We start from the raw sequence: 12,612 nt of genomic DNA, 5'->3' as shown, positions 1-12,612 counted from the left end.
ATAACAGTACAGAGTAAAGTGTCACAGCTACAGAGAAAGTGCAATGCAATAAGGTGCAAGGTCACAAGAAAGTAGATCATGAGGTCATAGTCCATCTCATTGTACAAGGGAACAGTTCAATAGTCTTATCACAGTGGGGTAGAAGCTGTCCTTAAGTCTGGTGGTACGTGCCCTCAGGCTCCTGTATCTACTACCCGATGGAAGAGGACAGAAGAGAGAATGTCCCGGGTGGGTGGGGTCTTTGATTATGTCAGCTGCTTCACCAAGACAGCGAGAGGTAAAGACAAGAGTCTAAGGAGGGGAGGCTGGTGTCCGTGATGCGCTGGGCTGCGTCCACAACTCTCTGCAGATTCATATGTTATTCATATGAATACCCTAACACGTCTTCAGTGCACTTTTTTTTTAAGATGTTACAAGATATAATAAATTTTCCAGCGAACCCAATATGCTCAACGGGAGAGTGGGAAACCCCGGTCAGTTTAAGGAGAATCTGGTCCTGTTCCTGGTGAGGTGAATGGGAGCACAGGAACGGCGGCTGCGGTGAACTGCGAGGAAACATGGCAAACATCTGGTGAGCCTGATTCCGAACCGTTGGGCTAATTGGATAGCGGATTGTCGGAATTTTACTGCACTAGGCACTTGCACTTAGTGGCAGCCCTAAACAGAACTGGCGCAGGAGAGGACATGAGTCCAGGGTATAATTGTTATACAATCTACTCCTACCGGGGAGGAACGAATCCAAAGAAAGGCGCCTCAATAGGAAATCTGGAGCAGCAAGTGTCGCCTTCCTTCGAGACTGAAACAATAGTCGATTGCAGATTTCAATGCAAGGAAGCCACCAGGGACTACACTCAGTCCAGCTGTTCATCTCCAGACCACACGCTAAAGGCCCCCTTGTAAACAGGCCAGACAAGGTGTGGTTCTTGAAGCTGGCTCATGTGTACTTTTAAAACAAAAGGTTATTTCTGCAAATTTTCAATTTAAATACTACGTTGCTCTGGGCTGTTGATGCTTATAGTGAGGGCAGAATTGGAGATGTTACCTCATCCCTTCCTGTCAGATAATCCAGGTAGGCAGACCAGTGTGAAATATCAAAACATCAGAAATAATATCTACCTAACATTCTTTCATGAGCTCAATTCTATCTAATTGAATGTGTATGGGGCTGCATTTTAACCTACCACACACTGGAGTGGGTGGTGGGGGGCACCATTATGTGAGAGACTGGCTTTCTTCTCAGCTAGTTATAGTGAGGGGTATAGATAGGGTAATTGGCTTATTATAAGATTTCTTTATTAGTCACATGTACATCGAAACACACAGTGAAATGCATCTTTTGCGTAGAGTGTTCTGGGGGCAGCCCGCAAGCGTCGCCACACTTCCGGCGCCAACATAGCATGCCCACAACTTCCTAACCCTTACGCCTTTGGAATGTGGGAGGAAACTGGAGCACCCGGAGGAAACCCACGCTGACACGGGGAGAACGTACAAACTCCTTACAGACAGTAGCCGGATTTGAACCCAGGTCACTGGCGCTGTAATAGTGTTACGCTAACCGCTACACTACCGTGCCTGCCTATGTCACGGGTACTGAGATACAATGTAAAGCTTTTGTTTGCATGCCACCCAGACAGATCATTCCATACATTACTACATGGAGGTAGTACAAAAGGAATAACAATAACAGAATGCAGAATATGGTGTTACAGTTACAGAGAAAGTGCAGTGCAGGTAGGCAATTAAGGTGCAAGAGCCACAGTGAGGTAGGTTGAGAGATCAGCAGTTCTTTATTGTACAAGAGGTCCATTCAAGAGTCTTATAACAGAGGGATAGAAGCTGTGCTTGAGCCTGGTGGTGTGTGTTCTCATTAAACTTTTCTGCATGGCATGTCTACAGTCTATAGTCGGGGGGCACAGGTTTAAGGTGAGATGGTTAGAGGGAAGAATTTTTTCACCCAGAGTGGCTGCAGTCTGCGACACACTGACTGAGAAGGTGGTTCATTCCAGATTGTAGCCACCCCTGTGACTGTCACACTTAACAAGTTTCTAGACGAGTAGTTGAATCTCCAAGATTCAGAAGGCTAAGGTCCAAGTGCTGGTAAACAGGCTGAGTGAAGGTAGGTACCTGATGGTCAACATGGACAGGGTGGGCCAAAGGGCCTGTTTCTATGCTGTGTGACTCTATTACGGTGTATTTCTGGGCTGCATTCACTAATAGTTGTGGGTCCCCCTGACTATAGGGCAGAGCAGTGGGGATGATGGCAGGGGTGTCTTCATTTGGAGTGTCCATGGCCTGTCAAAGTTGGAGAGGGAAATGGAAACCAGATGAGCCCCCTAACTGTGTTCTGGATGTCATACTGGGCAGGCACGGTAGTGTAGCAGTTAGTGTAACACTATTACAGCGCCAGAGACCTGGGTTCAATTCCCGTCATTGTCTGTAAGGAGTTTGTATGTTCTCCCCGTGTCTGCGTGGGTTTCCTCCGGGTGCTCCGGTTTCCTTCCACATTCCAAAGACGTAAGGGTTAGGAAGTTGTGGGTATGCTATGTTGCCGCTGGAAGCGTGGCGACACTTGTGGGCTGTCCCCCAGAACACTCTACGCAAAAGATGCATTTCACTATGTGTTTCGATGTACATGTGACTAATAAAGAAATCTTATCTTATACAGGGGGTGTTAGAGAGTGCTGGGGTATCCGATTCCTTGCTGATGTAAGGGGCCTGTAGTCAATACTAAGAAGATGTGGTGCTGCCAAGTGTGGTAACCCATTCTTGTATTCAAGCTCCCCAGCTCTCTGAATCCTTAATTTAATGATCTTGAATGGTCATCAGGAAAGGTGATCTTTTACCTTATCCAACCCCCAAAGTGGGAAAATTAGGATATATTCGAGGAAAGAGGGAATTAGAACATTAAAACGGAGCAGTAGACCATATGTCTGAAGAACAGGACACAGGTAGATCGAATGATTGGGTGAAAACCTGGCAAATGGAGTTTAATGTGGGGAAGTGTGAGGTCATGCACTTCAGTGAAAAGAATCAAAATACAGATTATTATCTCAATGGAGAGATCACAGATGAGTGAAGTTGAGAAGGATCTAGGTACTCGAATCACAAAAGGTTAACAGACAGGTGCAGCAAGTAGTTAGGCAAATGGCACATTGGCCTTTATTACAAGGTGGTTGGAGTTTAGAATGGGGGAATTATTGTTCAGGGTGTTGGTGAGGCCACACCCAGAGACTGTGCACAGCTTTGACCCCTTATTTAAGAAAAGATATACTACAAGTGGAGGCAGTCTAAAAGACCTTCACTAGGTTAACGCCTGGGATGAGAGGTTGTCCTGGGATGAGAGGCTAAAAACGTTGGATCTATATGATTTGATGTTCAGAAGAATGATCTTACTGAAGCACAAAATCCTATGGGGACTTGACAGGGTAGAAGCTGAGATATTTCCATTAATAGGAGAGTCTTGAATAAGGGGCATAGCTACAAAATTAGTAGAAGGTCATTTAAAACTGAGGTAGGAATTGTTCCTCACAGAGTGGTGAATCTCTGGAATTCTCTGGCCCGGAGGGATGTGGAGGCTGGATCACTGGGGGTATTTGAAGAGGAGCTGGATTTGAAAGATCGAGGAATTAAGGGTGATGATGAACTGGCATAGATGAGGAGCTGAGTCAGGCATAGGTCAGCCATGGTCATATTGAGTGGTGGGGCAGGCTTGAGGGGCCGAGTGGACTACTCCTGCTCCGAGTTTCGTGTCCCTGCAGGCTTTGGTTGATCGGTAAGAGACGGTGGACTTAATGCACGACTGCAAAGCTAAAAGCAGCGGACTTCCTGGCATCAAACAAGAGATGATGCACAAACATACCCCAGCAGCCCTGAACCATAACAACATCTCCTGCCTGTATCACACCTGACAATCACAGCTCCATGTAGGAAGGCCGTAGGACATAAGAGGGAAGGAGATGGGGCTATCACCATGCCAACTGCAGCATGACCATTGTTGAGCTGATTGACAGGGCAGAAGATGGGCCCTTGAGAGGAGGACATGAAATTCTGATAATCTGCTATCTAATATTTCAGAAATCCCAATGGTGTGGAATCTAGCTTGTCTGGTTCTGTTCTCACACGCTTTTTAAACTCCTTAACCTCACCAGGGTCCTGGTTAAAACATTCCTTTTAAACTCACCAGGGTCACCGCTCTCACCTTCCTTTGAAACCCACCAGAGCCCTGGTTTCTGCTCTCCTATAAATTCAGCAGAGCCCTGGTTCTCTTAAGCCTAACTGGTTCACTGGAAAATGTATGATACAACCCTTAACATCTTAAAACAAAAGTGAATTAAAAGTGTGTGGAGGTATTAATGGATATGACTGTTGAAGGTAACTGACTGGGTGCATCATGGCCCGGTACAGCAATTCAAACGCACAGGAACACAAAAGGCGGCAGAGAGTAGTGGGGACACCTGGAGCATCACAGGAACAGCCCTCCCCACCACTGACAGCATCTGCAGGAGGTGCTGCTTTAAGAAGGCAGCATCTATCATCAAAGATCCCCACCATCCAGGTCATGCCATCTTCTCACTGCTACCATCAGGCAGGAGGTACAGAAGCCTGAAGTCCCACACCACCAGGTTCAGGAACAGCGACTTCCCTACAACCATCAGGTTCTTGAATCAACCTGCACAACCCTAACCCTACCTCAGCAATGGAATGCTATGCACCACTTCTTGCACTACTGTGGACTTGTCTCTGATTGTGTTTTTTTTTTCATTAATATCTTGTTTTGCACAGTCTTTTTTCTTTACTGTCTCATATAATTTATGTATAATTAATATTCTCTCTGTTGTCAGTATCTATGTGCTTGTGATCAGAATCAGAGTCAGGTTTATTATCACTGACTTGTAGGTCATGAAATTTGTTGTTTTGCAGCAAGTTTTTCATTGTTCCGGTGCCCCACCCTACTTGTGCACATGACAATAAACTTGACTTGACTTGACCCTGTGTTGGTTCCTTTTCACTGTACTTATGTGTGACCTCTTGTGGGATCTACTCAGCTCTCCATATTCATCATGGTTGAAGTTCCTTGGTCAGAGACTGAGTGCATAGATCCACGAGGACCTTGTGTGCCGTTTAATGTTGGTGGACTGAAGCGGGAAGGGTGGCAGGGGTGCCAGTGAGGTCCTGGTGAATGGGGAGTTGGTAACGTTCCTTGATATGTTGGATTTTGTGGAAGAGGCTGGCCACATTTCCCAGCGTAGGCAGCTCTGGTGCTGGATGGACTGAAGTGGTTACAGCGTTGGACATGGGCAAGGCAGTTGTGAAACGATTTGGTCCACACAGTCCTCACCCATTGGCCACACAAGGCCCAATGAGGCAGGTGCTCCCAGCTTCCAGATCAGGCCCACAGAAACCCAGAGGCAGGAGGAGCACACTTCACCTTTCTTTTCGTCTTGCTGGCTACTTTCGTTAAAGCTCTTGGATGGCAAGCAATCAGTCGTCACTACAGCAGAACTTCACTGGTGTTATGGTTGCTTCAGGAGGCCACAATGAGGATGTTACTGGCGCTACTGTGATGAAGATAAAAAGCAGTGACAGCAGAGAGAGAATCAGAACTTCCGTTCCAGGTCTATGACCTTAGATCAGAACTGATCCAAGTAATGTATTCAGGAGAGGTCATTGGTCTGAAGTGTTAGGTCTTGTTTCTCTCTCCACGATGCTGCCTGACTCCCTGAATATTTCCACCGTTGACTATTTTTACATAGAACATAGAACATAGAACAGTACAGCATGGAACAGGCCCTTCGGCCCACAATGTTGTGCCGATCTAATTAAATTAGTAATCAAATGCCCAATTAAACTAATCCCTTCCACCTAAATGTCCATATCCCTATATTTTCTGCACATTCATGTGCTTATCGAAGAGCCTCTTAAATGCCTCTATAGTATTTGCCTCCACTGTCTCCCCAGGCGTCGCATTCCAGGCACCCACCACTCTCTGTGGGAAAAAAAAACTTGTCCCGCACATCTCCTTTGAACTTACCCTCTCTCACCTTAAATGCATGTCCTCTGGTATTAGACATTTCAACCCTGGGAAAATGATACTGGCTGTCTACTCTGTGCCTCTCACAATCTTATAAACCTCTATCAGGTCTCCCCTCAGCCTCCACCATTCCAGACAAAACAACCCAAGTTTGTCCAATCTCTCATAGCACATGCCCTCTAATCCAGGCAGCATCCTGGTAAACCTCTTCTGCACCCTCTCCAAAGCCTCCACATCCTTCCTATAATGGGGCGACCAGAACTGAACGCAATACTCCAGATGCAGCCTTACCAGAGTTTTCTAAAGCTGCAACGTAATTTCCTGACTCTTGAACTCAATACCTCGACTAATAAAGGCAAGCATGCCATATGCCTTCTTTACCACCCTATCAACCTGTGCAGCCACCTTCAGCGAGCTATGAACTTGGACCCCAAGATCCCTCTGCTCATCAACACTGTTAAGGGTCTTGCCATGTCTCTTTACATTTGATCCCCCAAGGCGCAACACTTCACATGTGGCGGGGTTAAACTCCACCTACCATTTCTCCACCCATATCTGCAAATGATCTATATCCTGCTGTATCCTTTGTCAGTCCTCTACGCTATCCACAACACCACCAACCTTCGTATCACCTGCACACTTTTTATTTCAGATTTGAAATACCTGTGGCCTTTTGCTTTTAAGAAGTAGTGACTGTTGTTTCCTGGGGACTTGGCGTGAGCTTCCACCTCTGGCACCTTCCTCCATGGTCTTCAGTCCAAAAGGGCAGGTTACTCGGTCTCAGAGTGGTGCTTTTGAAAAGAAACTGGAGCAGAGATTACCGAGGACCATGTGCCGGCGTGGGCCTGGTCCAGTCCCCTTGCCTCCTCCAAATCAGCATTTCTCCAGTGTCACCAGAACACTATGTCCACTCCAGTGCCAGGGCTGCCCACCCTGTCGAAATTCCTCTCCTTCCATTTCTGGACCAACACAGCTCAACTTTCCACACCCTCACCTCTCCCTCATCAAGTGATGTGCAGGAAAGTGATGTCCCCAGTGGAGCAGGAACGAGGGGCTAAATGGCTTTCTCCAAATTCACTTTCTTATGTCCCTATGCCTCACTCATCTGTCTGCTTGTTTCTAGTTGCAGACAGGGATGCACCAGCAGATTTGCACCTTGTGTCTCTTCACTGGGTCCAGCTCACCTTATCTCTGTTCTCTTATCTTGCCAGCTGTTTTATTTATTCTGTCTTTGAAAGAGTAAACGTCACTTGGCCTCCCATTATGCACCCTCACAGTGAATTTCACATTCCAGCCAGTTATTTCAGAAAGCTTTGAGATAGCCAATGAAATGGCACATGAATTTGCCATTCAAAACCCCATCTAAACCAACCAACTGTGGGATCAAAGTCCAATGTTCAGCTTACACGATCTTTCTACTCCTGCCTGCTGACAGCTCTGTACCTGGGGTAGAACACATTGGGAAGCAATTGTTGTGTTCCAACCTGGCGGATAAGTAAATTTCATGCCAGCGTCATTAATATTTCTGACTGAGCAATGGACAAGGGAGAAGATGAGGCATCAGGCAAAATGTTCTTAAACCTGGATGAATTCCATGTCTCGGAAGAGTCTGGGTTTGTTTTGCCAGAGCCATTGGTATGTATTCACTTTTTCTACTAGTGTCAAATATTGACTTGAAATTTAGTTCCCAACACGGTGCAGAGGTAACCTGTTTGTATAAAACGAATATATTCCTGCCTTTCAAAGAGAGTTTCAGTAATTGGACCAGTGGGTAAAGTTGAGGCGAGTTTGCTTCTGCAAGTTTGGAAATGTTTTATTTTGCTTCTCACCTGTTACATTAACTTGGAGCTGAGCGTGGAGGCAGACTGGTCACACTCAGAACTAGCTACCAATCTTCTGGAAGCTCACGATTAAGTGAACTTCAAATTGTGGGTGAAACATCCTTTGTTTTAGACCCAGGATCTGTGATAATGCAAATCTTTTGGTTTTGATTGTATCTGCAAAAATCTTTTCAATCAATTTTGAACCTGCCTTTAGTAAATAACCTGCAATAAGAAATCTGGATGCTGTAAAATCTGCAAAAATAGTAAGAGTTCTGTTTCATTTTATTTACATGGGTTAAAGCAACTTTTAATTATCAGTAATTTGAGTACAGGCTTCTCCCCCCTGCCCTGCATTTGGTAGTTGCAATTTCTAAAGAGATCGGGCACGGTGTTGTTCCACTTCCTTCCCTTTCCATTTAAAGGTTTTTGACAACTTATCCTGTACAAACTGCCCAAAACAAAAACCACATCTTTGTTGCTGGATTAAGTTGAGTTTTCAGAAACAAAGTCCACAAAAGTGGTGAGTTGTCACTTGCTAAAGTCAAAAGAACCTTCCTCGGGAAGCAGTGCTCCTCCAATGCAAGGAGACATAGAAATTTGACAACTCAAATCTTCTTTATGTTAGGTTAATTCCTGGAACAGTAACCTCCATTCATCTTGGCATCGAGGAATACAATTCAACTCTAAAATCACAATTGGCTTCCTCACTCTCTGCACAAACCTGTTATCTATAACTTACATGTGGCTCAGACAGTGAACAGTTTATTTCTTTCCACCAGTATGAGCTCCCGAAATTCTACAAACCATGGATGGATATCGCGAACAATTTACCTCAGCTGATTGAACATCATCAACTTCGCCATGAAGTGAATAAAGTAGGTACCTCATTTACTTTTTGATCCTGAGCTCATGGAGAAAATGTGTACTAATACCAAGTAGAAAATAGTGCTTAAGTATGTAAGCACTGCAAGGGACCACTGACCACAAAAAGCCATGGTCTGACCAAAGCAGAAGGGAGCTCAGCACTGACCTACAGACGCCCCAGTGATTAATTCCCACAATGCTGGCTACAGGACACTGAGGTGTGACAGTGCAGGCCATAGATGGAACCCCAAGTAACAGGCTCCTACAGCGATGGTGGTGGCTTTTCGCTGGAAGCTCTGATTTCTGACGGTGGTGGAGGAAACGCTCAGTGCGTGACCTGAAATCAGCATTAGCTGTGTGACTGGGCAAATGCCAGTGGGGTGATGGAGAACCCCATCCAGAAGTGCCTGGTTCCCCAGCAGCTCAGCAAAGATAACTGATGTGTTCCAACACACAGAAAATGGCTTCTGTGTAGGAATTGTACTGAATGAATATTCCCAACTCGGAAATAGGCATGTAGTTCATCAACCCAGATTGTGAAGGGCTCTGACAGGGGAACTGTTTCGTATGATCAGAAGCTGCAGATTTAAGGTGACTAACCAAAACATTTTGGCGGTACAGTGGTGCAGCTAGTAGAGCTGGTTTCAAGGACATTCAATATTCTCATGGTTTTCTTCACTAATACTGGTTTTATTCTGTATTTGTTTAATTACTTTGCATATAAATCCCCAGGAAACCATGACGGGATTTGAACTTACATCTGCAGACCAATAGTCCAGGTCTATGGATCCCACTCCAGCATCTAAACCACTAGACTAGCCTAACCCAGTCACAAAAATAGACCATTTTAGGTTTACAGACATGGAGTCTGGGGAAATGAAACCCAGAGAGAGAGACAGTGAGAAACATCAAGTCTCACTGAATCAGGAAATTTCTTATCACGGTTAATTCTGTTTCTCTTTTTCTTGGCAATGGACACCCTTTTCTGTGTCTGAGTAACCGAGGGCTTCCTGACCTGTGCACTGCAGGTGGAGTGAATCACTTCCAACAAGGTATGTGCAGTCAGGCGTCAGGAGGCCGCTGGGGACTTGTTTGTAAGCCTTGCATGAGCCACTGGCATGTTGGACTTGGTTATGAACAGTGAACCTTCCTTCACCTGTCGACCATTGACAAACTGCTCTGAATTTTTTTTCTAACCAACTCCTCTTTACACAAAAGAATGGGCTTCCGCTGAGAGACAAATCAAAAGGTCTTCATGGTTCTGCTAACCTTTGCCCAAGTTATCTGCAGCACTAGATAGTGAAGGTTATGATTTGTTCTGGAAACATCTCAACAGGAATTCCTGTTCTAATTCAACATTTACACAGTGATTTCCATGTCCCAGCACCTTTAGGTAACTGTACTGTCCTCAGCACAGACCAACGCAAACTGTGGGACCTTTCTCTTGGTTAGTATTTGGGAATTGGTGCATTGTCCTAAATTACCTTGAATTCTGTCCTGATCCCCACCCAGTAACCATAAGATCATAAGGTACTTCTCCTTGTAACCCTTAACCCGTTGACCAGTCAAGAACCCATCAATCTCTGCTTTAAGTACACCCAGTGACTTAGCCTCCACAGCCCTCTGTGGCAATGAATTCCACAGATTCACCACCCTCTGGCTGAAGAAATTCCTCCTCACCTCAGTTCTAAAGGGACGTAGGGACATCCCTTTATTCTGAGGCTGCGCCCTCGGATCCTAGACTCTCTCACTGGTGGAAACATCCTCTCCACATCCACTCTATCCAGGCCTTTCAGTATCCGGTAGGTTTCAATGAGATCCCCCCTCATCCTTCTGAACTCCATCGAGTACAGGCCCAGAGACATCAAATGCGCCTCGCACGTTAACCCTTTCATTCCCGGGTCATTCTTGTGAACCTCCTCTTGGCCCAGGGCCAGCATATCCTTCCTTATGTACTAGGCCCAAAATTGCTCACAATATTCCAAATGCGATCTCACCAATGCCTTACGAAGCCTCAGCAGTACATCCTTGCTTTTATATTCTAGTCCTCTTGAAATGAATTCTAACATTACATTTGCCTCCCTTACTACTGACTCAACACACATGTTAACCTGAAGGGAATCCTGAATAAGGGCTCCCAACCCCTGTGGCCAAAAGCAGACACTCATCCTTTGAAGTGTGGACACATTGAATCCCCCTTCAGTGGGATTCGGTCTAGATGAAGGGTCTCGACCCAAAACATCGACTATCCATTTCTTACCACAGATGTTGCCTGACCTGCCGAGTTCCCCCAGTATTCTGTTGTTCCACCTTCAGAGTCAGGTTTGTCCGTCGCTGCTCAGTTTCACATTTGAGGCGAGGTGTTAAAGAATTGCCAGACCCCAAAAACAGTAACCACTGCCCTCATTGTCACTGTAACGTTATTCTGACAGCACCTACAACCTTCACCACCAAGAAGGAAAATCAGGTGCAGGGGATCACTGCAACTGCAGAGTTGCCCTCCAAGTCACACTCCATCTTGACATAGAATTACCTTGGTCACTGTGGGAGCACTCTGGGAGTAGTTCCATGTTAGCATATTTGTTATGACCTGGGCCATTCAGCCCATCGAGTCCATGCCAGCTCCCATTTCCCCAGTAATTTTCTCTGTAACCTATTCTCCTTATATTCCCATCGACTCGTCCCAGGCTCTACCGCTCATAAGGGGTAATTTATGGCAGCTAATTTTAACCTCTCAACCCAGCCATCTTTGGGATGTCAGAGGAAACTGGTGCGCTCAGGTGAACCCCACAGGTGCCACAGGGAGAACGTGCAAACTCCACAGAGAATCACACCCTGCTCACCAGAGCTGTGGGTCACCCAGCTCCAACAGTTGTCTCACTCTTCTCCAGAGGTAGACCAATGCTTCAAGAAGGTACTCACCGACGTCTTCTCAAGGGAAGTCATCGGCAGCGCGGCCTCAAGAAGGCAAAATCTATCACCAAACATCTCCACCATCTGGGCCATGCCACCTTCTCGCAGCTACTGTTGGGCAGGAGGTACAGAAGCCCGAAGTCCCACACCACCAGGTTCAGGAACAGCTACTTCCCTTCAACCATTCGGTTCTTGAACCAACCAGCACAACCCTAATCGCTCCCTCAGTACAGCAACACTATGACCACATTGACCATTTTGCATTACAATGGACTTTGTTCTTTCTTTGTTCTAATTGTGTTCTTTTAGTATAATTTTGTATAACTTATGTTGTTAATTTATATTTTTCTTGTGAACGTTGTGTCTCCAATGTTATTTGCCTGTGATGCTGCTGCAAGTAAGTTTTTCATTGCACCTGTGCACACATGGACTTGTGCATCTGACAATAAACTTGACTTTGACGTTGATACCAAGAGCAACCACATCTTGAAGAATCAACCTTAAAATAAAGCAAAGGGGGACTTCTAATTAAATATCCCAAACAATAGACCAAGGATTTCTAATAACACTCTTTGCTTTTTTGTAAAATGTATTTCACACAGAGAGAGGTGGTTCCCTGGAACAGGCTGCCAGGGGTGGGGGTGGAAGCAGATACGATAGTGATGTTAACAGGCTGTCAGACAGACACACAAACATGCAGGGAATGGAGGGATATGGATCACATGCAGGCAGAAGAGATTTAGTTTAATTCGGCATTGTGTTCAGCACAGAACTTGTGGGCTGAAGGGCCTGTTCCTGTGCTGTAATGTTCTATGTTCTATCTCCTACCTTTCTTTTCACAGATGCAGCTTCTGGGCACACACCTGCTCACTGGGCACAAACAGCTGCGGTTGGCACACCTGGCCCTGAGCTTCATTACTATGGGCTACGTGTGGCAGGAGGGAGAACACAACAGCACAAAGGTTTGAATGCTTGTCTCGT

The 12,612-nt window shown here is 45.8% G+C and overlaps 1 protein-coding gene across 1 annotated transcript in view; it reads left to right on the top strand.

The window, feature by feature from the left end:
* The first annotated feature begins 7,459 nt into the window (after positions 1-7,459).
* Positions 7,460-12,612, top strand: part of ido1 (indoleamine 2,3-dioxygenase 1) — a 34,959-nt gene continuing 29,806 nt past the window's right edge. The window contains exons 1-3 of the mRNA XM_052041001.1: positions 7,460-7,666; positions 8,634-8,729; positions 12,474-12,593. Of these exons, the coding sequence (XP_051896961.1) occupies positions 7,568-7,666; positions 8,634-8,729; positions 12,474-12,593 (315 nt within the window). The 5' untranslated portion in view covers positions 7,460-7,567. The remainder of the gene's footprint in view (positions 7,667-8,633; positions 8,730-12,473; positions 12,594-12,612) is intronic.

The sequence above is a fragment of the Pristis pectinata genome, chromosome 29 (genome assembly GCF_009764475.1).
Source record: "Pristis pectinata isolate sPriPec2 chromosome 29, sPriPec2.1.pri, whole genome shotgun sequence".
In the NCBI taxonomy this organism is placed as follows: domain Eukaryota; kingdom Metazoa; phylum Chordata; class Chondrichthyes; order Rhinopristiformes; family Pristidae; genus Pristis; species Pristis pectinata.
The sequence above is the reverse complement of the archived record's forward strand: the minus strand, read 5'-3'. Positions and strand labels throughout refer to the sequence as shown.